The sequence below is a fragment of the Chaetomium globosum genome, genomic scaffold (assembly GCF_000143365.1).
Source record: "Chaetomium globosum CBS 148.51 scaffold_1 genomic scaffold, whole genome shotgun sequence".
NCBI lineage: Eukaryota > Fungi > Ascomycota > Sordariomycetes > Sordariales > Chaetomiaceae > Chaetomium > Chaetomium globosum.
Genome location: NT_165976.1, coordinates 5,903,678 through 5,928,465, shown reverse-complemented (window position 1 = coordinate 5,928,465; position 24,788 = coordinate 5,903,678). Strand labels below are relative to the sequence as shown.

General features: G+C 57.1%; 4 protein-coding genes across 4 annotated transcripts; 2 read left to right on the top strand and 2 right to left on the bottom strand.

Moving 5' to 3' along the window:
- Positions 1–2,920: 2,920 nt before the first annotated feature.
- CHGG_01910 (uncharacterized protein) lies at positions 2,921–3,808 on the top strand (the record flags this gene model as incomplete). Its single annotated transcript, XM_001221130.1, has 3 exons — positions 2,921–3,171; positions 3,223–3,519; positions 3,577–3,808. The coding sequence occupies 3 exons, from the start codon at positions 2,921–2,923 to the stop codon at positions 3,806–3,808; spliced, it is 780 nt and encodes a 259-aa protein (XP_001221131.1).
- A 453-nt stretch (positions 3,809–4,261) lies between these two features.
- Positions 4,262–6,234, bottom strand: CHGG_01909 (uncharacterized protein; the record flags this gene model as incomplete). Its single annotated transcript, XM_001221129.1, has 5 exons — positions 4,262–4,966; positions 5,059–5,350; positions 5,404–5,992; positions 6,087–6,124; positions 6,185–6,234. The coding sequence occupies 5 exons, from the start codon at positions 6,232–6,234 to the stop codon at positions 4,262–4,264; spliced, it is 1,674 nt and encodes a 557-aa protein (XP_001221130.1).
- A 1,283-nt stretch (positions 6,235–7,517) lies between these two features.
- CHGG_01908 (succinate-semialdehyde dehydrogenase NADP+) lies at positions 7,518–9,273 on the top strand (the record flags this gene model as incomplete). The annotated part of the gene is made up of 3 exons (XM_001221128.1): positions 7,518–7,652; positions 7,743–7,833; positions 7,889–9,273. The coding sequence occupies 3 exons, from the start codon at positions 7,518–7,520 to the stop codon at positions 9,271–9,273; spliced, it is 1,611 nt and encodes a 536-aa protein (XP_001221129.1).
- A 3,656-nt stretch (positions 9,274–12,929) lies between these two features.
- CHGG_01907 (uncharacterized protein) lies at positions 12,930–15,489 on the bottom strand (the record flags this gene model as incomplete). The annotated part of the gene is made up of 2 exons (XM_001221127.1): positions 12,930–14,845; positions 14,895–15,489. The coding sequence occupies 2 exons, from the start codon at positions 15,487–15,489 to the stop codon at positions 12,930–12,932; spliced, it is 2,511 nt and encodes an 836-aa protein (XP_001221128.1).
- Positions 15,490–24,788: the final 9,299 nt, after the last annotated feature.

The following is a 24,788-nucleotide window of genomic DNA, read 5'->3' as shown; positions in this document are numbered from 1 at the left end:
AGTAACGGTGGAGTTGTACACCCCACTGCAGGTAGGTGGCAGTTGAGACTCGAGGACCCGAAGGAGTGCCGTGTTCGGTTGGTGTCATTGCACACACAAAAAAAGAACCTAGGTGGAAAGCTAGAATCGACCGACACGGCCCGGGGACCATGGAATGGAAGACAGGCACTCTCCGCAGGGCACTTCGGTTGTCGCGGGGGGAAGCATCCGGTGGAAAAGAATGTTCGATCCAATGGATGTTTAGGCAGGGGCAGGCGATGCTGCACGGCACGGCATGTTCTGCATAGAGGACCTGGAAAGGAAGGGGGCAGGAAACCCAGGGCGTTATACGCAAAGAGCGACCGACCTAGGAGACGTTGCAGCAGCCAGCAGAAAGCAGCAGCAGCGATGCAATGGGGGAAGCACGGACAGGCAAGAGGCAAGGTCGGGTGGTAAGGTGTGTCTGGACAGTCGGTACCCTACCTTACATGCCCTCGTTACCTAATTACGGCCTACCTGGGCAGTAGAAAACACCCGAACAGTTCCGGCGACCGCTGGGGGATTTGTCTGCGCTGTCCCGTCTGCGCTGCATCCGATTGATGATGCACAGCAAGAACGAGGATACGGATCCGTCAACACCGCGTCCAAGTGGAGAGGAAGTCTTCGACAGTCCGCCCAGAACAGCAGGCGGCGAGCGGGAGCCCAAGCAGGCGACAGGGGGGTGCGGTCCATCGGGGTCTGGAGCTTGGAGTTTTCTTGTGCCGTTTGGTCCGCTGTGGAGCAGCTCGTTGACCCTTGCAATCACGAAGTCTCCACCCTGGCAAGAACGAGAGGGCCTGGAGGGCTTTCCATTTGGGCACATTCGCAGACCTCACCACGATCTGCTAAGGTTTTTGCCAATGGCAGATCGAAAACCGTTCATCCCTTCTGTGTTCGTCTGTTCAAAGTAACACACGCGGCGCCTCAAGGGTTCAATGGTTCGGATTTATTCGTACAGAGAGGGGCTTCCGCCTGATATCCCCGAGTGCATCATCCTAGCGACGGAAAGCGGAGGCGTGAGGGATGAATTCTGCGGGCACCGCACATTATCTGCGAGACCCCTCCTCAGTCTCTGCCAATCTGATGAGGCTCTCGTGGTTCCCACACAGCAGCGCCGACGGTTCAATGTCTGGGGAAATGTCGTGTCCCTCTGTGCGGCGCCAGTCTCTGGTTCTGGAACGGCCTATTTCTTGGCTCCATCCACGAGAGACCCTAAGCAAGAGACCAATCAATGGCCGCCCAGCCTTTGGTCTGTGTTGGAGACACAATTCCCATTCGCTGACAGCGGCATTCCGCGATTCCCATCAGCGACACAGCGCTGATCGTCAAGTTATTGTAGCCAGACGCCGATCGACGATTCTGGCGATACCGTTCAAAGGCAACCAACATCGATCGGCACCGCTTAGCTAGCGAACTACTGGGGAACCAACCTCCAACCCGCCCGTTCTATTGAAAACGGGGCGGCATAAAAAAGGCTTGAGGATGCAACCGGCCACACCACGGAAATGCCTAGTTAGCGAGGCTTTCTGGGGTCGATTATTGAGATCGCGCCTCGGCCCACAGATCGGAGTTTGTTCCGTCCTGCCTCCACTCCTGCACAGGACAACGGCTCTGTTCCTTTCCGTCTCCGGAGCAAACCTTTGCGCCTCATCCGGCATGTCGGCGACGGTCAGCCCTATGTGGTGGAATAGGGCGGAGAGCCTCATTTTAGATCAACCCAGCAATTTCAACCCTGGGCGGAATGGCCGCCTCAGAAGATGGCTGGTGCACAAGCCAGCACACGACCTAGGTAGGTATCTAGTTAATTCACCACTGGTGACGTATAACTCGATGTCTGCACCATTCTGAGGGCACCGGCCGGCCGGTTCCGGTCGGTCGGCATTGTGACTTCAAAGTAAGAAGAAAGAAGCCTATCGGTTCCGAATCACGCAGTACCCACACTCATATAATAATGGCAAAGCCGTGTTAGGGACCCGACTAGTAGGAAATCACGAAAGCGACTGGGCGCCGGATTGGACGGCAGTTGTCGCTCAGCTTCACCAACCAACCGGCACGCGGCCGCAAAGCGCCCGTCTTCGAGCTCATCACCAACCGGCCAAAAAAGCCCGGATTCTAAGTGTAGATGAAGCATTGTTACTCAATTTATTTTCCTTTTCCTCGGCTTCTATTGTCTAAGTTTTATTCTGGATCCCCTTTATTGCTACTTTTCTATTTTCTGTTGGAGTCCAGCTTTTTTTGTTCAGAGGGTGCCGAGGGTGCTCAGGTCACCTCGATGGCGGCATCGCAGAGCGCCTGGTGGGTAACACTAGCCAGCCGTCAAGAGAGCTTCGCAGGGTTTGCCGGCCATAGGCAGCTGTCACCACAAAGCCCCGCTCTTCCCACTCACCTTTGCGATTGGACAACTCGGCGCTTACACGCTGCGACAGCTCCCCCATCTGGCGCTCTCATTGGGCGTTGAGCTGTGATTGACCTGCCACCCGCATCTTCAGGCCGCTCAGGATGGCGGTGTTTGCCATGGTCGCGGGCGGCACCACAGGCGGGCGCGAGGCCTGTGAGCGCAAGAAATGAGGGCGGTCCCTTTAAATCGCGGCTGCCGTCTGTCCCCCTCCATTTTGTCCGCACTACGACAAGCGCAGCTGCGAGGGGTATTATCGCGACATTTGTCGTCGCCGACAAACGACAGCCGGAGCAGTGCTCATTCGGCAACCCGCCCGATCAATTGCAAGGATTTCGATGTGAGCCGCTCCCTGGCGGCTTCCGGCATCCGGCTTCCAACGCGGACCCTCGACGTCGAGGATTAGAGAAAGCGGCATCAAGACCAGCGGGCCACAAGGCGCGAGGCCAAGAGTCTACAGAACCGTACTCGCTTTATTGTAAATCACCGGCATTTGAGAAACAAGCAATGGCGCGCACATACCGGATTCTCCATCGGCCATGGAGAGTTAGGCGGCCGCTCTACTTCGTCATGATTCCCGAGCTGGCCGGTGTCATCACACTGCTGGTCCTCTTCGGCGTCCAGCAGCCGGACGCCTTCCGGACGCTCTTCTGGCGCATCGGCTATGAGAATAAGCTGAACTCGAACCCCAACATGATCCTCTACGCATACGCCAATTACCAGAAAATACCGACCGTGCCTTTTGTCTGGTCACGAATGTGAGTGCCCTTCGCTCTATGGGCACCTCTCCGGGAGACTGACCCCTCCAGGTTGACTGACTACAATGTCGCCATCTCCGTCGTCTCGCTTTTTATTCTCCTGGCCAAAATGATTGCCACCATCATGAAGGTCTATTATCCCATCTTCGGCACCATCATTGGTCTCGGCCTATCCGCCCTCTACACCGTGAGCGTCTACGGCCAAGCTGGCCCCGACTACGCCGACCCACGATATCCGAGCCCCACCCCCTGGCATCTCCGGAAAGGGTGTAAGCTTGCGGAACCCTACGGAGCTACCAAGACCTGCCAGATGGTTCAAGGGACGCTCGGTGTGACGGTGTTTATGCTGTAAGCTGAGAAGTCCACTCCCATGGTTATCCGGACGGGCGACTGACAGGGGTTTAGCGTCGTTTACCTCTTCCAGGCTGGCCTTGCCATCTGGGCAATGCTTCCCAACAAGGAGCTCGACATGTATGACTCGGACGATGAGGACGATGAGTACGGCCGTCACCCCGCGAAGAACAAGGGCGTCTCGGTCCAGATGCAGCCCACACCGCCACCCGAACAGGCGCCATTCACCCCGCGGACACAAGCGTTCCACGCGCTGGAAAGGAAACTGCCCCTCCGGTACAGCTGAGAGGCTGGCTGGGTGTAGGGGGGGTGGAATTGGATTATCATGTATTGAACGGCGCCAGAGCTGTGTCTAGCGCCACTGCTCTGCTGGCCGGGGCACACGGCGCCCTGCGGTAACTGGGTTGGCATATCTGTGACGCCAGGTGGTTTGTATGTATATCTTTTTCCAATAAGGAATCGAGGCTGCTATTTCTGGGCATCACCAGTTTGATCACTTGCGCTCGTGGAGTTGGGGTTGGCAGGTTATGAATGATATCTTGCTTTAGTCTAGTGTAGTTGATACACTCAATGCAGCTGCCCTGCCACGCGGTATAGCCTTCCACACTATTCGTGTCAAAACGAGAGTCGTCCATCATGACCTTTATCAATCATCACACCATCAAACAAGAAGACAAGCAACACTAAAAAAGCCGCCTCCTGACCACAACCCTATCCCATAATTCTGAAATTTCCCATCTTACTTCCCCTTCCCCTTCACAACATCCACACCCACACCCACACCCACACCAACATCAGCATCAACATCAACATCCACCACATCCCCACCCAAACCCTCCTCCTCCTCCTCCTCCAAATCCAAATCCACCACCACCGCACTCGCATCCGGCACCCCCACCCTCACCACCCCGCCCTCCCCAACAACCACCCTCTCCCCCACCGTGACATTCCCCAACCGCACCGGCCGCCCCCCATCCAACTCATAATTATAGCTCCACCCATCCCAGCTAATCCCCGTAATCGCATCACTCCCGTTCGCCATCAGCCGCCGCACCCCCACCACCCGCGACGCCATCTCGGCGGGCAGCCGGAAGGCATACTCGACGACGCCGCGCGGCGGTGGGGTGGCGGGGTCGGAGTCGGAGGGGGGGGGCAGTGGTTCAAGCCCGGCGCCGTTAAGGGTGGTGTTGTAGGTGCGCAGGTTGAGGATTATCAGGCGGGTTAGGCGGGTGCCGTGGGCGGTGTAGATGGCGTAGGCGGATTCGGGGAGGAGGGAGGGGGTGGAGCTGGTTTGGGAGGGGGGGGTGAGGGGGATCTCGACGACGGTGGCGGGGGTGGGGCCCAGGGCGGCGGCCACCGCGATGGAGCCGTAGTAGGGCGCTTTGGTGCCGAGGGTGGTGAGGGCGGTGGAGACGGGTTGCCAGGCGGCGTACTGCGGTGGGAGCTGGGGTTAGTGGGAGGGGATGTTGGTTGGTGGTGGGTGGGGAGGGGAAGGATAGAGGGGAGTGATATAGGGGCGTTGGAGAAGAGGCATACGCGGTAGTTGGTCCCCATGTGCATGTGCACCCGCTTGAAGCCCACCGAGGCCGCATACAGATTAAAGTCGAGACCCCAGAGGGCGGCGCCGAAGGTGTTGGATAGGCCCGGGCGGCCTTGGTTGTAGAGGGAGTTGGTCTCACCGAAAATCAGGGGCGGGACAGGGTTGGTGGACTGAGAGAGCACCGTGTTGTACTCGTCAACGTGCGCGTCGACGGATCGTTTGGTTACCGCATGGTTCATGAGTGTCCCCTGGAGTGTCACGCCGGGGGTCTCGGCGCCGCTGATGTAGCTGGGTACGGTCAACGCCTGTTGGTGGGTAAGGGGCTCATGAAGAAGGCTTACTTGTGGGTTGAGAATAACTTGACGTTCTGGTCGTCGTTGAGTCCCGCCTCCCATGCTGCCGCCGCTTTCAGACGGTTGCCAACACCAGCAAAAGAGGGCGCCATGTAACCATAATTGTCCTCGCCCGCCAGCTCAGGGCAGTGCTCCTCGATAAGGGCTTTGATCTGCCGGGTGCCATTATGCCATTGAGAGACGTAAGCATCCTCGCTCCAATCAGACGGCCTCACGGGTCCCTGGGCCGAGGTCGAGTACAGGTCTGGCTCGTTGCCGTACCCCCAGACATACAGCTTCCCGCCGCCCAAGGCCTTGCAAGCCAACGGCACGGTGTCCAACAGGGTCTGCCACCCGCTTGACCTATTCCCTCCAAGACCAAGGTTGAAGCCATGGTAGTACTTGACGTCTTTCCAGGTATTGTACGCCTCGAAGTAGGACGGCCCAATGGTTATGGTCGTTGGGTAGTCGTTGGATCGTGCCGGGTCAAAGGTGCCATTGAGGGCGTACGGCAGTGAAGCGTCATAGAGAGCATAGTCTTGGGTGTTGCCACCAACACGGATGTAGGGCTTGTGCCCAATGATGTGGCCGATATTGTCTAACAGGGTGTCCGAGAAAGTGTTGGGATGTGTGTTATTCCCTGTGGCGGTTAGAGGGGGTTATTTACGCAGGACAACGCTGGAGACACCTACCTGCGAATTCCGGAAAGCTCGAGAACTCGATGCTGTAGCTAACATACCCGTCAAAGACGTCGTTGCTCTCTACCGAACCAGCAACGGTATACTCAGACCTGACCAGCGCCGGGCTAGTGAGGGTATAAAGGAGGGCAACTTGTTTCATCCTGACAACGTGCATCAAGTGGGATTTAAAGGCCTCTCAAGAAGGACATGGCCGGCAAGAGACGAACAATCATTCATATACAGGTTCATTCCTGATGCTACCCGCGGGCATGTCCCCTCACCGAACTCCATCAACTAGGGTTGCGTCACATTCCTCGCCTTCAGGGTTACTACCTGAGGGAGGTCCCGGCGGGGGTGTCGAGTTCCAGCAATCGGCCATGATCTCGGCCAAAAAGGTGCATGGTCGGCGGGGGGGCCGCTCACAAGACTCAACAAACATAGTAGCCGCTGACGTTGTGGTACGGGCATGCAGCGCCGGGTTGCTAAATGCGCACGGTGAGTGGTTAGCATGCAGGTTGGATTGATTGATCGGCATCGTGGAGGCGAGAGAGCGACGAGAGCGAGTTGGGGAACGCTAGGGAACATTGTGGGAACGCTGTTTGCTCATGAGGTTTGAGACAGTTGAGGCAAGCCACTCGGGTAAGCAGGTAACTCAATCCATTCAACAGGCATCGAAATGCTGAGAGTAAAGCCAAGCCTCGAGTTGCGGGCTGAATGTTAGTCTCTGTGCTACATTATATTTGGCGGCTGTACGATGTCAGGAGAAAGAATTATGGGGAGGGTTGAATCACTCTCGGGTTGTCGTGCCTCAGGGGGGTTAAAGCCAGAGAGCCTGTGCGCATGTGCGGGGATGCAAGGCTCCTGGTTCTGATCTGTCTTCGTACCCTAGAATGAGCATATTGATGGACGATCGTGAAGAACAAAGTACACATGCTCGGGACTAGAAAGTTAAAAGAATATTCTGTGCATTTCTTAGAGACAGATAGTCAGAGGAATTGCTCAAGAAGGGACGCTCAGCGCCATGGCGCCCCGGGATCGCCTCCACTGCCGTTCCCGATGCTCGGCCCCGTTTCTCCACTCTTAACCCGGGTTAGGTCTTGGCTGAGGATTGCCAAACCGCGGTTCATCTCGTAGTTGCGATTGGCCTCGAACACCGACGTCATCTAACTGGGAAGAAACAGCGGCGACAAAAGGTCAGATGAAAGTCGCGGAAGGTGCGGTTCTTAGACCAAATTTGCCAATCTGAACCCCCAATTCCATCCAAACAGCTCGCCCTAGGTACCTTCCCACCCGAGGCTATCATCCCATCATCGACTTAGCAGTCATCTAACTCGCCTTGGCATCCCGTCCCTCGGGCCTCCGCAGCTGCGGAGCTGTCTCCTCATTGCACCAACATAACCTCGGGTCGCTTCCCTTGTTATAGCAGCGACGCAGCCTGGCGGCATGTCGGTTCTACAAAAGACTCTATTTTTCGCCTCTCGGGCTGCAGCAGTCAGGTCTCAGTTCCGGCGGTCAACACTCCCCGCCATTGTCAACCCATCTTTATCCTTACGCCTAGCGTCCACCATGGCTCCCAAGGTACCTAACTCACTGCCTAAGCACTCACCCCACCCACCCCGATTATCATCGATTCAAGTGCATGTATCCGGCAGCTAACCTTGCCGTCAGCTCAGAGACCCCTCCCTTTTCAAACAAGATGTGTGCTACGTCAACGGCGAATGGGTGAAGGCCCAGTCGGGCAAGACATTCGAGGTCCATGGTGAGAGTTACTCGGCCAGACTTGCCCTGATTCAGTTGGCTCACTCCAGGTCTAGACCCAGCCACTGGCCAGCTCATCGGTACATGCCCCGAGTTTGACGCCCAGGACACCGAGAAGGCCATTGCGGCGGCCGAGGTGGCCTTCGAGGAGTTCCGCCACAAGACAGGGCGCGAACGCTCCAAGCTGCTTCGGAAATGGTACGACCTCATGGTCGAAAACGCCGACGACCTGGCCACCCTCATTACCTGGGAGAACGGCAAGCCAACAGCCGACGCCAAGGGTGAGGTGACGTACGCCGCCAACTTCTTCGAGTGGTTCAGCGAGGAAGCGCCCCGCATCTACGGTGACACCATCCCCTCGTCAGTGCCGGGCAACCGCGTTTTCACTCTCAAGGAGCCCATCGGCGTCTGCGGGCTCATCACACCATGGAACTTTCCCGCCGCCATGATCACCCGCAAGGTCGGGCCCGCGCTGGCCGTGGGCTGCACCGTGGTCTGCAAAGCCCCCGGCGAGACGCCCTACACCCCATTGGCCCTCGCCGAGCTCGCCCACCGCGCTGGCATCCCCAAGGGCGTGGTCAACGTCATTACCGCCCTCGGCAACACTCCCAAGGTGGGCGAAGTCCTAACCACCAACCCAGCCGTCCGCAAGATCTCCTTCACCGGCTCGACCCCCGTCGGCAAGCTGCTCATGAAGCAGTGCTCGGGCACGCTCAAGAAGCTCTCGCTTGAGCTCGGCGGCAATGCACCCTTCATCGTCTTCGACGACGCCGACGTCGACCTCGCCGTCGCGGGCGCTATCGCCTCCAAGTTCCGCTCCTCGGGCCAGACCTGCGTCTGCGCCAACCGCCTCTTCGTGCAGCGCGGCATCTACGACGAGTTTGCAGCCAAGTTTGCCGCCAAGGTCCGCGAATTTTCTGTCGGCAACCCCTTCGATGAGGGTGTCACCCACGGGCCCCTGATTCACCAAAAGGCCGTGGATAAGGTCGAGCAGCACGTGCGCGATGCCGAGCAGAAGGGCGCGAAGGTTGTCCTGGGCGGGCACAAGCTCCCAGACCTGGGGCCCAACTTCTACCAACCGACCGTGCTAACAGGCGTGACCACCGACATGGCCATGGCGGCCGAGGAGACGTTTGGCCCCGTGGCTGGGCTGTTTGCGTTCGACACGGAGGAGGAGGTGGTCAGGATTGCCAACTCCACCACCGTCGGGTTGGCTGGGTACTTCTTTTCGCGCGACTTGCATCGCGTGAACCGCGTTGCAGAGCACCTTGAAGTGGGCATGGTGGGTGTGAACACGGGGCTAATCTCGGACCCGGCCTCGCCATTTGGCGGGGTGAAGGAAAGCGGGTTTGGGCGGGAGGGTTCGTTATACGGGACTGGAGAGTACCAGATCACCAAGATGGTCACATACGGGGGGATGGGGAAGCCGTTGCAGAGTTAGGATGTGGAGCGACGAATTGGATCTTGGGTACCTACCTATGCGAGGGGTTGAACAAGATTATGATGTGATGTCTGAATGCCTGAGATGGGAGTAAACCTCTGTATACGGTTGTTGTGCGTGTGTCAACTGTAAGCCGTCAAGAGTCACATACGAGCCTCAACGGGCATGGCTTGGAGACTGGAGTGGTTGAGGCTTCCGGGCTGCTCCAGCCCACAATGCCGAAAACTGGTCATTACCAAACCCGGCGGTGAGCCTCGATCTCGATTCCAATTCATCCTCGACAAGGAAACAAGGATATTCGTCTGCCTGGTCCGGACCCCATCTTTTTCCCAAGGCCCGCGATCTGCGGTGCGGGAGAGTTACCTCCGGGTCCGCAGCATGGCTGTGTCTGTAGCCGGGGTCCTTGGGGCATCGCCCCGGCGGAGCCCGGCGCTTACGGCACGCGAGCATGCACGCAATGCACCGACCGGGTCGGGTTCGCCCAGCGGACAGGCCCTGAACAGCCGCGAACGACCGGGGCCTTGTGTGAGCCTTGGGATTACTTGGGTTGCGTAACGGTGGGGTAACCAGGCATGCATTAATTATGTTTGGCGCTACTTTTGGGTATTTTGGGGTTGTCGTTAATGAAAGCTGAGAGTGTCTTGTTGAGGAGAAAGGCTCTGTCTGTGTAAGTGTTAGTGGAGCGGGCTTTAGGATTAACAAAAATAGATTGATACCCCCAAACTTTGCAACCGAAACCCATTAAAAAATACGAATAGCTGATGGTTGATTCCACGGTCCTGAGGTGCAACGAAAAAACGACTCCTTCTCAAACCCTATCCGCGATCTCGCCGCCGCAACAAGCATAAATCACTCACCCACATCACATCACTTCCCTCCAATCAACCCCACCACTCTCGCCTAGCTGGGTAGGCAAAAAGCCGGCAAGGTAGGAAGGAAGGAAGGGAAGGAAGCGTAGAGTGCCTTGCCCTTCCCGCAGCTGTTTCCCCCCTCCCTCTCCTCGGCAACAAAGTGCATCCTTCACTCCACATCAACTGCCCTCCCCGCTTCTCTCACCGAATATTCACCATTCAGCGGACACCGCAGCCACTCGGAAAGCCGCCGCCAAAGGATAAACGCGCGTAAAATCCCCCCCCCTCCCCCGATCCAAGATTCCCGGGCCAACTAGGCCCACCCAGCGGGAATCCCTCCGGGCGTGGTCTGGCTGTACCTGCGTTAGTGGAAACCCTCTCTTCTTCCTCCTCGGAAGGAATGGAGGAGGAGGGTTAAAAACCGGACGGATGTTGTCCGTGTAACATACATACTGTTAACTATGCCGCGGCCTGGGCCTGGCCTGGCATTGCTAACCCCGCCACCAACAGGTGGGTAGGTAGGCGTGGTGAGATGGTGGTGGTGCGGAAGTGGAAATGGGAATGGAAACATGAAACGAAACGGCCGCGGGTCCGAGTTCCTAATGTGTACATATTGCATAACCAACCCGCCGGCCGGACCTGGCCCAACAAACGAAGAGGCAACGGGTTGGTCGCACGCAATTGTTTCGTTTCATTTTCGTTTGTTGCCGCGCCAGTGTTACTGTGTTCATCCATCCATATTGCACAGGCAGGAATAGGATCCTGGCCGGGCGGGGTCGTTCAACCCCCCCGGCGGACCATCCCCCCCCCAACTTGTGTGCCCTTATCCCCCTGTTTTGGTCTTGACTCCTCCCCTACATCCCTACATTGTTGAATTGAGGGCGACAAGCAGACAAGCGCAGCCGCGGCGGAGTTTTGACCTCGGTAGTTTTGGGCGGTGTCGATTCAATTAACTTACACTTACACAGTACCTTTTTCTTACGCGGCAGGATGTAACTGTAACTGTAACTGTAACTGTGTAACTACCCCATCACCGCCGTATGTTTACATGGTACTAGGTTACTTGTGGGATGCGAGCGTGCGGCGAAGGGGGGCACTGAGTTGAGTGGTTGCAGTAGATGAAGCAACACTCCACTAAACTGGAAAGCAAAGCTACCTTGCTGGTTACCTTAGGCAGGCCAGTTACCAAAGTATCAGGGATGGGGATGGGCCATGTACACTCGGGATGGAGATATCGAGAGTGGTCGCCGGTGGTTTTCTTGTGTGCTTGTGCTTGGCTCCGGCAGGTCCGGGATTCCAGGGGCAGGATCGGGACCGAGATTGATGATTGATGATACAGAAATCGCATGGTTATCCGGGGTATGTCAACCCCGCAGGCAGGGGGAGGTGTCGCATGATGGAGATGGTATGTGCCGAGGGGGAGTATTGGGGAGATGTGAGGGATTAACCATGGAGGAGGAAGAGGAGGAGGAGGGAAATGGGCCGATGAGACGGGGATTGGCGAATAACAGAGATATGGGAGGTGAGTGAGCGTTTCCGAGGTCGGTGGTGTCTGTGTGTATTCCTATTCATCATTCAGTCCGTCTTACACTTCCTTACACACTAAACGTAATCACTGCTCGTGTACTACGCCAGCCGCACCGCATCACCATCAGCTTCACCTCAGCTGAGGAGACAGGTGACGTAGGACGCCGCAACAGATGAAACCCCCATATAATCCAGCACTGGGGCCAAAACAGCCGTTGGCAACACACGCACGTCTTTTGATCTCACATCCACATCCGCATCCACCATGAATTGCCCCCATGTAAGGTACGTAAGGTACGGTGGAGACGCTGCTGCAAGTAAGCCTGCGATGCCAGCGCATGCAGAAACGAACCCCATCAACGCAATGTATGAGCGGGAGGATGGCCGGGACATGGAGGGCCTGAGTCGTCCAATGTTTTAACTCACCTAACCGTCTGCAAATGCAATGCGATCCTGGCGGGAGCTAGGGATTTGAGGTGGATATGCCATGTGTTTGTTGTGTTGTAAAGTTTTGGTGGATTCATCCAATGTATTTGTATTCAACGACGACAATGATGAGGGACAATCGATGATGAGGTATATACCTGTAATTGCTTCAACACTGCAGCGCCCTTACTATATGTACACATCGCTCTTCCTCGCCGTAACAAAACACCATACCCCAAAATCATGGAGACGTCACCGCGTAAAACGACATGTGCTTCGTCTGTAGCCCACCCATCCCAAGCTACCTAAACGCCATCCGACCCAACCCCACGAAAGTGGGAGGGTGATTAGGCTTTTGCGAGAGAAAAAAGAAAAAAAGAAAGAAGAGAAGAAGAGGAAGACCCAGAAATAAGGAATGTGGTATCAAGTCCAAAAACAACAACCAGCAAAGTTTTGCAACCACCCCCTCGCCGCTTTGCGCCCCCTGAATGCTGCCAGATAGATAGAAGATGCCAGTAAAGAATGACCAAAAACGCCTTTGCCAAAGAGATAGAAAAGAAAAAAAAAAGGAGTCAAAAGATGCCCCGTCCTGCCTTGCATGCCTGCTAAAACACCGTGTAAATGACCGAACCGAGTACCGTGCCGTACCAGTCTGTGACGAGGACGAGGATAGGGAAAAGAAGAAAAAAAGACAGACAGAAAGAGGAAGGAAACGACGTAGGGAAAGTAGTAAAAGTACAGGTACAACGTAATTGTGACAAATATGCATCATAATGGCTGGTGCCTATGATGCTTCTATCATATGCGAGGATGATAGATGATAACGTGTTTCGGAGCCGACCGGGAATCAAATTAAATCTGGTTGCCCTCGGCCGGCCCAAACCCAGCGCCCGAGACGTGTTCGGCGTGCCAGTTCAGGAAGTCACCCAGGTCGTGGCTGAGGTTGAAACCCATCGGCACCATGTACTCGTTGCCCTCGACATCGTGACTCACTACCAGGTCCATCATGGGGCTCTGCGGTAGGCTCTGGATGCTGTCGACGCTCGGCCGCCGGGTCGAGTCGATGGCCAGGCCGGCGTGGTTGCGGCTCTCGAACGACGCCGAGTGCGTGAGCTTCGGCTTGTGTTGTGCGGGCGTCTGCCCGAAGGTGGTGCTGCTGGCGCTACGCCGATGGCGGGAGTAGCCTGGCCCGGCGGGGGCGAGGGAAGGGGAAGGGAAGAAGCGGCCGGCGATGGAGTCACCTAGCGGGAAACTGTTGGCGCCGCGTTCGTCGGTTGCGACGGGCGGGTCGATCCGCCGAATGCCGGGACTCCGGGTAGCGACGGTGCGCGGGCTGCTGTTCGGGGTCGAGGTCGGGGAGGGAGGGGACAAAACGGGAGTCCGCGGCAGGACGGGCGTCCACGGCTGGGTAGGTGTGCGCGGTTCGCTGGGTCCGACCAGGCTGCCGGCCCCGTCAAAACCAAACTCACTGTACCACGACGCCAGCTGTTCGAGTTCGTCGAGCTCCGCCTCGGACGGCCGCGAGTAGTCGGTCGGCTCGCTGAAAAAGTCGCCCGCGCCACCGAGGATGGCCATCTGAAACGCCGTCCAATCGAGCGTGTCATCAACGGCCGCGGCCAGCTTGTTGATTGGTAGATCGGATTTAGACAGGCGGATCCGGCCATGTCGGATGGCCGGCATGGTCAGGGTGCAAGGGTTGCTATCGAGGAAGAGGTAGTCGTCTGTGTTTGGCTTGCTGGCGGATCCGAGGGGCGGCGCCGAAGTTGGTGACATCAGTACTTCCTCGGGTGCCGTGGTTACGATCTCGGGGATGGTCGGGAGCGGGGGTAGTTGCCTGCTCGGCATGCGGCGATGCATAGGAGCCTTCATCGGCGGCATTGGTGATGGGGCCAGCTTGGCCTCGCCCACCTGGGGTTGAGCGGTCGGGTCGTCCTCCACCATCATCATGATCGGAAGAGTCCCGTCCTCCTCGTCTCCGTCGTAGGACTTCGTAGTCGGTGAATCCGGTAATTGCATAGCTGGCTGCGATTCTCCGGCCTGCTCCTCAACCCGTGCCTGTCCGTTAACACCTTCTCCCGTCATTAATTGCATTTCTGGAGGCGCCGTAGGCGTCTTGCAGTCTTCCTCATAAATCACCGCCCCCTGTTCCACGACGGACGCACGGGGCGTGGCGACGTCCTCCCCCATCGCGGCATCGGGAGAGTCATCGAGACTGAGCGGTTCAATCGGTGCGGCAGCTGTGCTTTTGCTGTCGACATGGGTCACGCCCAATTCGGGAGATCTGGTCCAGTGAGCGGCCCTGCTCATGCGAATCTCCCGCAGCGTGCTCTCGGGCAGCATCTCATCCACCTCAATCCGGTGGAAGATGCGTATCGTAAACAAGTCCTTGGCGCTCTCGGTCAATTGCCACATGGACGATTGCCTTGCCGGGGCACGTGGCCTCCTCCGAGACTTCTTTGACTTTGCCCGCTTCGGCCGTGAGTTGGACTGGAGTCGGGCTTGTGCCGGTAATAAAGGGTCTTTCATCGACGTCTTTGTTGGAGACTTGACAGATTTGACCGAGCCCTGGCTCCGCCGCTGTGATTTTCTGCGCACAGGGCCCGATACGGGCGACGGATCCTTGGGCTTCGGGAACTTGTCTAGCTCATGGTCAGATAGTTTCGCGTTGCTCAGGACCTGGTTGAGAGCGGGTGCCTCGTCTGACTCCGGCGTGAGAAGCTGGACGTCAGGAGAAGAGACGGCAGCACCATTGCTGTCTACGGGTGTTTCTGGTGTGTGGTGGGGTTACTGTGATTGCCTCCGGAGATGTCGGCTGACTGCTGTTGTAGGTTGCAGGTGTTGACGGAACGGTATCCGGTGAGGTCAAGGGCGTTTCTAGGGCCATCTCTGCTTGTTGGGGAGGGGATGAAGGAGGTGTCAGTTGAGGAGCCTGAAGCGTGTGAACTGGGACCGGACTCCTGCCTCGTGGCGGCTGTTGTTGATCTTCAAATTGTTGGGGTAGGAGAAGCGGACTCCTCTCTGGACTCCTTTGTGGGCTCATTAGGGGGCTTGCCAAAGGACTCCTGTCGGGACGGCGAGGAGGCGAAGACCGAGGGCTGGCGGACACAACATAACCGGTGGCCCCATTGTCAATGCTGCACAAAGAAGTAGTTGACGACTGCGGCGTATCAGGCAATGGCGGGATGCAGATGATACGGTGGAGGTCCTCGCTCCTCCGGATATCGATGCTGGGCTTGTGACGCTTCATCAAACCCATCGGTGGTCTCCATGTCTTGATCTTGCTGAGCGTGTCCATATCCTCGTCATCGTCGTGATAAAAGTAAGATCCCTCGTAACCCTCCTCTGGCCCTTCAGGCTTCTTCTGGGGGCTCGGGATCAACTTCCGGATGCTAAAGGTCGGCCGGGACAACATGGTGCTGTCTGAGAGCGGCTCTAAGACGGGAAAAAGAAAGGAAGAGAGACGGGGTTAGGGATGTAGCACCATGGCACGCAGATATGAGTGAGTGGCGTCAAGGAGAAAGATAGAGTTTCCGGGTCACCGTCTGTCAATGCCCGTCTTGTTGTCGAGTCAAGAATGTGACGACAAACCCAACAGACAGACACACGGTGAGAGGAGAGGGAGAGAGAGACCAGGTCCGCCGGGAAGGGCATGGCCGGGGGCGCGGGAGGGGGGGTATCAACGCTGTAATATTAAACAGAGCGGCGCATGGCCGTATTGCAGCATTGCATGCCAGTCGTCTCCACGACGAACGGCACCCGCCGGGCCCGCCTCGTCCTACGACTGGCTCCAGTCCCAGGCGTGTGCTGCTCTTGCGCCGAGTGTGGCGTTGCCCGCAACCAAACCTGCAAAGAATGCAGAGACCAGGGCCCCGGTTCCGCCAAGAGGGCTGGGGCGGGCAGAGCGATGTGCCCGCAACAAGCGAGCGACGGGGGGGTGAGAAAGAGAGGAGGATGGTGCGGGCGCTGGGGGGAGACCCTTGCTTGAGCCTGGCTCACGCACCTGGCCATCTTGCTCTGTTTCTTATTTTTACAGCGCCGCAATTGGGCCAACCATCTGACCTCGCCGTCGAGACGTCGAGGAGCTGTGTCAAGCTGTATCATCTATACGCAGAGCTGAACTACAACGGCAGCCATGGCTACACATCGACAACTCAACTCGGTTGATGGAACAACAAGTCAGGAAGAAACAAACACATTGTGCCGAGGCGTGAGTGCCGGCTGCCCGGGAGGGGCCACCACCAGCCAGGTGATGGAGTGATCGACGCGTAACCTGATGGAGAAGGCGGCAGTGATCCTTGTTTCTTCACCTTGTCGTCTGAGTCGTCTCGCACTGACTGCAGCGCCCACACGATCCCGTTGCGATCGCGCACAGCATTCCTGCAGCAGGAAGGACCCGACGTTATGCCCTAGGTATTCGATCGGATCCGTCCCAGCTGGCAGGCAACAGAAAAGACGTTATGCGATGGATGAGCGGGCAAGGAGAAGGGAGGGGGGAAAGGTAGTACTCCCGTATCTCTGCTCTGTTTTCCTCTCTTCTGGATCCTTGCCCCCTTGTTGCGGGGTGAGGTGACCTCGGCGGGAGTGGGGAGACGGTGGCTTCTCCTGGCTTTTCGGTGTTGCAGCTTACTGGGCTGTGATTGCGTACTATGTAAGACAGCGAGTCGAGCCAAGCTCGTCCAGGTCGGCCCCGTGATGATAATGTCTCAATCAACATTGCACATTATGCTGTTGGTAGAAGTTGGGAGCTGAACCGGCGAAGAAGTGTTGCCAGAAACACACGAATCGGGCTCGGTGTTGGTCGGATGATCGGTCAGTTCGCTCGTTGGAAGGCTTTCGCACTCAACCTCACACACGGGGCAACTCGCACGGGACAGGAGGATGCTGCTTTCAGGCACGCCGTCAGGCCAGGGCAGGCTGGTTCCGTCCCCAAGCGCCGCGAGGGCACGGCGAGCAACAGGGGCGGATTACGCCGTGCGTGCGTGTGTGCGTGACCTAACAAACCATCTGCGCGGGCAACAACGCAATCATCAACGCCGGCAACCGGGAATTCCAATTGACTCGGCCCCGGTTGTCGGGGTCAGGTCGGGCAATGATTGATGATGGGTGAGGATTCGGACAATGATGATGATGTTGGTGGGATTGAGGATTCAGACTGCCGTGTATCAAACCCAGAAACAATGCCGTGTCGATCTTCGATGATGGGAATTGGATGGAGACAGCAGGGGCTGAGCTCCTGCTGCACCCAGGGCTTGTTTCGATGGATTGGCTCTGAAGTTCAGACGAGAGCGGGAGAGCATGGTACTTTCTCTGCAGGGCGGGAAATGCCCCCAGGGCTGCCAGGTGCCCCGCACAAGAGGGACAGTGTGCAATCTCGGCAGCCTGGGGATGTCGCACTGGTCGAATCCGCCGTTGGAGATCTGATCAGTGGAGAAACCACAACCCTCTCGGTTAGCTTAGCGGCGTTAGCGGCCGAGTTCTCCTCCGAACGGGCCGCACTGTGCACGAGCCCCCGACTGGCCTGAGTGCCCGAATCTGGACACAACTTCCCCAATTGAGCCGGGGCGGGTCACTGGTGCTCTCTCAGCAAGCAGCCAACAACAGCAAGCAGCATCTCAGCCAGCACCTTTCCTCCCGCTCTTGATAGGTAGGCAGGTACCTAGGTAAGGGAGTCAGGCATGTCAGGCAACCACTTTCCAAACATAGGTAACCACCACCAACCCACAGACTGCAAGCCCAGTAGCAAACACAGACTAGTCCAGTGAATGGCGTTGATCGAGCCCCAATGAACTGCTTGCGCACAACCTTGAAATCTGGGATACCCTTTCTCTCTCTCCACCGGCGGGTTTTTGCGGAACACTCCATGTAACATTTCCCCTGAAGACAGGAGCGGAGACGGCTCCGAGCTCGACTCGCCTGTCCGTCTCATCGGGCAGCGCACGTGGAAGCTCCGAGGCTCGCTTTGTCGCCGAGTGGGTTCTCACGGAATTCCGGTTCTCACCACTCCCTAATCAAAACTAAGCCCGCTGTGGTTTGGTTTTTGGTTTGCCTATTTCCAGGGACCCAGGCCGCTCACCAAGGCACGCACCGCAAGCCAGGGTTGCGAGGCGGGCACTCTGTATGTACGAGGGGTCCTCTGACGCTAGTGAGTTTAGCTCCCTGCGGGCGGGCGATTATTCACCAGGATTTCTTGCCCGAGTTTCCGTCGTCCCAGGCCATTCCTGGACTCCTTGCGGCCCCCACGAACTCAAAATCCGAGCGTGGCTTTTTCTCATCAAACAAGCTCAGACAGAAACAAGCGGCCCCCAGGCCGGTCTCTCGATTATCGGCCCAATGATCCGCCAGAGATGCGTTCAAGGCAACCAGGGCAGGATTTCTCAGCCACAACTGGATTATCGATTCAGTTAACTCAGACAATACCTCCGGCATCCGATCGCGATGATGGGCAGAATTTGAGATCGTAACCATCGTTTCTGCAAGCCTTCCTGGCAAGCCTCTCTCTCCAGGCAACAATGGAAGTTAATCGAGCCGAGCATCGCCCGCGCTTGACCTTGTTTTCCCGCTAGGATTTTGGCCGGCTGCACACCATCTCGACTGCAACTGCCGCGACGGTGCATGCGCTCAGGCGCCGCAGCCAACCAGAGCAGCGGCTAGAGGGCAGCAAGCGCAAAAGCGGGAAGCTTCGCCACAGCCCAACACCACGAATGCCCCGATGAGGAACAAGCCCGTCTCAATACCCTTGCTCGCCCGCACGAAACTGCGGCGGCCAAGAGCCGCGTTCCTGACTTGTTGCGACCAGTCGTCCAATCGTGCCTGTGTTGCCCAGGGCAGCCGTCATCCTGCGGCGGTGCTCCTCCACCCTCGCCGGCGTGTGTGCCCATCCTGACGGCGCTTGACGAGAACAAGGCCCATGGGCAACAACCCTCCCTGCCTCCCTTTCCCCCGGCTCGTTAGCTATCATGCCACTAACGTCGATGGGGAAAATCAGACGCTCGGCTAGGCTTGTTGCCTCGGTGCGACGCCAGAAAGCGTGAGTATTTGGCCAAGTCTCAACACCATCCATGGTCGCTTGGTATTGACCTCGTTAGCGTCAAGCCCCTGGCCTCCTCACATGGTTTTCGCCGGAAATTCACCGCTGCCGCTACATCGACTCTAAATTTGTTTGGATACGTTACGTGATATCGCCTCGTCTAGAAGCCTGTGCAAACGAAAATCCGATACCCTTAGCGCTCCTTCTCGGAAAAGAAGAGGCCATCGCGAACACGCTATCTCGATATTTCGATGAGGTCATCGGCTTCATTCCGGCACGGTTTGGTGTCACCAATCAAAGGATTCCTCCCCCCCCCGAGAACGCCGTTCAACGAGGCTGCCCCCCCGGGACCCGTGGTCCGTGGACTCCGTGAGACCGAGCGCCGAGGCGCGTTTCCTCTCCGCATTGGACAAAATCGCTGTCATCCTCAATTTCCCCTCGAGGAAAGGAGACGCAACGAGACTCGTCCGGTCTGCGGGCTTAACGGAAGACGGCCGCGCCAGACGGGGGTCACAGACCACCGAAATCCACTCTCTCATGGCCCAACACCCCGGGAACTCTCACATCAGTGCATGGCAGCATGGTTCTGATAAGATCCTTTCACGGCGCACCAATGGCGCTGTTGTTTCAAAAAATCGGTACCTGGAACTTCGCCACGGATGACTCGGTTCAATTGTGCAAGTCAGATCGCCCCGACGTCTCCACCCGCTGTTGGATCTGTTTATGCGGCACCTCGACTCAGCAACCCAACTTCCTATCAGAGACAGTCCCATCACTCCGGTTCCCACGCCCATTGGCCTTCACATGTCGTCCCAACCAACAACCAGGCCCGAAACCGCGACCCTCTGGGCCGCGCTCTGCAGCATCTGATCGGCGGACCCAAACAGAAAACCGACTTCTTGACAGAGCCGCCCGCACCTCCAACCCGCTCCCGCATGTGTATTCCGGCCTTGCTTTCCCCGCCCGCTTGGGAGAAGTGTTGGTTGCTACCGTTGTGCTGCGGCTATGTATAGAACCAACTGGGCGGCCGCTTGTTGAGCCCCGGACTTCCTCGGCCGACCCCGGAGACAAGCCCGTGGGAACTTGACGCCGCCGTGGCAAGTGCCTCATCCGCAAGCCGTGAAACCAACTTCCCGAACCCCGCCGTATCCGCAGAGCCTGCTGTGCCATTCTCGACCGTTATGTATAGTTCACTCGGCCGCTATTGTGGGCCCTTCCTCTCCTCCTTCCGGGCTTCTTGCTCTCGTTTTCACCCCATGCTTCGCCGGTTTTCGCGGCCGGGTGTTGATTCATATAAGTTCCTTGCCGATGACCCCAAAGGCCGTTGATTAATACATGCTGACAACGGTGACAAATTGGCAGTGGGTGTCAAAGGATGGCGTTCGCTCTTTGCATGTCTCTTGTCGTGGCTGTCATGAGAAACGACGAGGCTGCGTGTGTTGGTGTGTGGACATATTTTTTCTCGAAAGGGTCGGGCATTTGGCCGCCTTGCTTGGAACCCCAACAACGGCCGAGGGATCCAAGCGACGACTTGATCAGGCCAAATGGCAGGCAGGTCCGGGTTTTCTTTGGCGTAGCATCTCCATCCCGTTCGAGATGGTAATAGTTGTTGTTCTCCATCGTGTGATGCTGGTCTAGTGGTAAACCCCGCAAGATGTCAAGGGAACGAAATGTCTAATGGGACGGCCAAAACAAATACGAGGAGGTGCTTAGGGAGGGCCCAGGAACTATTCCACGACGATCGCGTCGACGATATATCCAGCTGATCCATTTCTTGCGACGCGAGTAAGAAGGGCAGCGTGCCAGGGCGGCGCTGATATAAGCGCCAAAGCAGGAAACAAGTTCCACGCCACGAGCTGACACCCCGAACATCGCGCACCCCGACACCGCGACCAAGGACACCACCTTTTCTCATCTCGCACAACTTTCCATTGGCAGATCGGGAGCGAGCCTGTGCCGGAGGTTTGTCCCCTCGGAGAGTCGCACGCTGAGCCCAGAACCCCCCCTTCCCCTCCCTCCCCCCCTCAGCGACCCGGCAGGTGGCAGGTGGCCAACCCAAACCACCGGGAATGCCGCAGAGCCTCGCTTTGCACGCGGAGAAATGCGGGAAGTGAAACGGGGTTTCGGTCGTCAGCCCCTAGGTCGCTCCACTACTCCTCTCGACCTTTTACTACGTGGTCCCAAACCTGCCTTTGCTTCTGCCGTGCATCTCGCCACGAGTGGAAGGAAACGGTGGATCGGGATCGCTTGCATGTACGCGTGGCTTTGGGCTGGGGCTGAAAGGCTTGGGTGCGTCGTCGCGGCATCACTTGACACACGGGTGACTACCCTTTGCCGATAACTAGCTCGGCCAGTGGCATGCCGGTGTCGGCGCCACAGTTGCGGGAGGGTGACGGACTCCAGTTGGGGACGGTTATTTCTATCGTCGTTGATGCTTTGAATAACAAGTTTCTCCTCTTCAAACTTGCTGGGTTTTGCGTTGTTGTGGACCGTGATTTACTTCCGTTGCTGCCATTCTCATAATAAACCTCCTCCCTTCTACGCAGCAAACTGTCAACATCACCATGGAGGAACCAACCAAGGACTTGTAGTTGCCTAGCCAAGGACAGAACCCCCTCCCGATAAAAAGCGAGCCCCTCAAGGCCATGGCAACCGCTGCTCCAACCAAAGCCAAAGTTCCCGTCTACCGCCTCTACCGGCTCCTTGCCTCGAGTGGCGTTCTCCTCCACGCCTCCGACCAACCCCTTGGGTCGCCCGCCCCTCTTTCTGGATCCGAAGTGCCCATTCTAGATGCCGAGATGGCTCGCTATTTGGGAACGAATGTCTGGAAAGGGAAATGCGGGTTGGGCTTTGGATGTATGTGTCATGCCTCACTTGCCTGGGATTTGCTGAGTGAGTGACGTGGGAGTCGCATGGTTTGAAGGTGTTGGTCAGTTGTTTCTCCTCTCGCCTTTTGTTTCTCGCCCATGTTGCTCTTCGATCTCTCTGCATACAGCGTTGTGGTTGTGGCCTTGTTACAATGGGTTTCGTACTGCTAGCCACATAAATCAATGCAATGTATACATGTGTGTTGGTATATAGATACGACTGGCCATTCTGTAGGCAGACGAACGGAATGTTCACTATTATCTAACAACTAGTTGGGTTTAAAGCACGAGTAGTTCGACCTTGTTTGTTAGAATGGGATATGAGGTGTGGCCACATGGCTCGTGTAGGATGCTTGTTGCCGTGACAAGTTCATGAAACAGATATTGGCAGAGAATGCCTGTACTAGTCGGACCTCTTTCTCCCGCTATTTCCCTCATTCTACCCGTCCGGTTAGGATCTTCAGCCTTAGACTATTCCGAGCGCCCTCGCATGGTAGACGACGCCATGGAAAATGTGATCGGTGAAGGTGATGGGTTAGGATCGGAGGACTCTCCGACCCCCCACGGTGATTATGCGACCTACGTTGCGGATGTACATCCATTCTCAGCGTTCTTGCCTCAGCCTGAGATTATCTAGAAATAGGGGGGTGTGGAGAGCGTCGTTCGGCCACCTCCCATGGCTCCGGGAAAGGTTTCATGCTCGATGGCCGAGACATTGTGTTCTGGATGGCGGTCTCTTTTGGCACGAGGGTGTACAGAGCGCCCATCACACTCTTCTTGGGACAGAAACCCCGACATCTTCGGGGTATCCGAAGCCGTGGATGCGGCTGATTTTTAGGCCACTTGCCACATGTATTCACAAGCCTGTTTTAAGACAACCGTCAAGGAAAGCAAGCGCGGCAGGAGCATCAGTATCACATTGTTCGTTGGTGGTCATGATAACTTGGCTCTCGCCATAGGTTCACCATTCAAACCAACCTCCATGAATTACCTTAGCTAGTTCCATCAACTAAAACAAACTCCAACCTCGCTCCCAAACCACTACCACCGAGTGCCCACGCCCGTGCCCGTACCCGTGTCCGTGCCAAACCTCCCTCCGCACCGACCGCAAGGCACAAGGCACAAGGCACACAGCACCCGCACGGACATGTTGCGTAGTACACAGTATATGTATTAGATCCAACGCTCCTATTTTCCAACGAGGACCACCGCCCACTCAACAGTTGGTCAAATGGTAACTGGCGGTGGTCCTCCCCGGGGCAGCCTCACCCCCCTCCCAACGGGGAGGTCGCGGGTTCGAGCCACGACACTGTCCCGGGATCTCCTGAGCGGGGACGCCCGCTCAGGACGGTGTAAAACCTGCCCGGGGGTTTTCGTAGCCGGCCACCCCCCCTCCATCGGTGACGGCCGAGTGGAAGGGGGGTGGTCGGTGAGCTTTTTGTTGTTTTTTATTGTTTTTTTTTCTTGACCACGATTAGGCCACCACCTTCCCCCCCGCTGCCCCTTTGTTGTTGTTTTACTTATCGCGACCCGCCTTGGTTGAAGCCATTCACACAACGAATCGTAGCGATAAAAAATGAATCTGTTTCTTAGCTCTCGATTTCAAAAATTGAATTCCACAATGTCGATGCAAATTGGGTAGCAGCGCTCACCCCAAGAAATAATTCCTACCTACATCATTCCCACATCCATTTACGATTCCATATCCCTTCCCTCCCCTTCTTCCTCGTCATCCTCCCCCTCATCATCCTCGCACACAGCGTACGGCACAAACCGAAAGTCTAAAAAGCACGGCCCGGAACCCTCCACCTCGACCATAAACTGCATGCTCAGCACGCCCTGGCCATCCCCACGCAGACTAACCTTGCTCGCAATACGCATGGCCTCGCTCGCAGACTTGATAATATCGAACTTAAACGTCTGCACCCACCGCGCGCCTACGGAGAAGGTCTCGAGCAGGTCGCGACCGTTGGCAAAGTCCACGGTGCTCGACCCGAGCGGGCCGCCGGAGCTGGTCAGGCGCAGGTAGGGCTCGGCCTTGCAGGCGGCGATGGTCAGCTTCTCGGGGCTAGTCGGGGCCAGCTCGGTGAGGGCGTCGAGCAGCCAGCGGGCCGACGTGATGATCTTGAAGGAGAGGTCGTCCATGTCGAAGGGGATGTCGTCGGGGGCCTCGGGGACGTACGTGGTCAGGTTGCACGTGGTGCTGACGCCGGCCTCGTCCAGAACGATGCTGAAGGGCTCGCCTTCCTGGGCGTAAGCGAGCGAGCAGGTGCCCGACATGCCGAGTGTTTGGTTGGAGAAGGCGTCGGACCGGTAGTTGCGCAGGTTGCTGCGGTAGGGGTCGACGTCGGCCTTGGCTTGCCGTGCCGCGGCGTCGGCAGCGCCAAATATCTGGAGGGTTTCGAGGAGGGCGGGGAGGGATATTTGGAAGGTTGGAGGTGTGGCTTCGTCGTCTTCTTCATCGTCATCGGCAGTGGCGGTGGGGGCGGGAAGGTTCGTGGTGTAACTGGTAAAGAGGCTCTTGGTCCAATGGGCAACCCCTGAGGCAGTTAGTCTCAATGAATAGGTTGGCTCGAGGGGTTGCATGGTTGTGCCTACCTTGCATTACACGAGCATGGTCGGCCGCGAACCTGAGACCGTTCTCTGTGACATCGACGTGCACCTTGTTTGTAAAATTGATCGCCTTGAGGAGCTGGTACAGCGGCCTCGTAGAGCTGGCCACAGCCCGGAAGATGGGAGGGGCAGGAGCAGAGCCTTGCGTCTCCATGGCGATGCGATGTGAGGGTGCGGAGGGGAATATGTGTTGTTGAGCCTTAA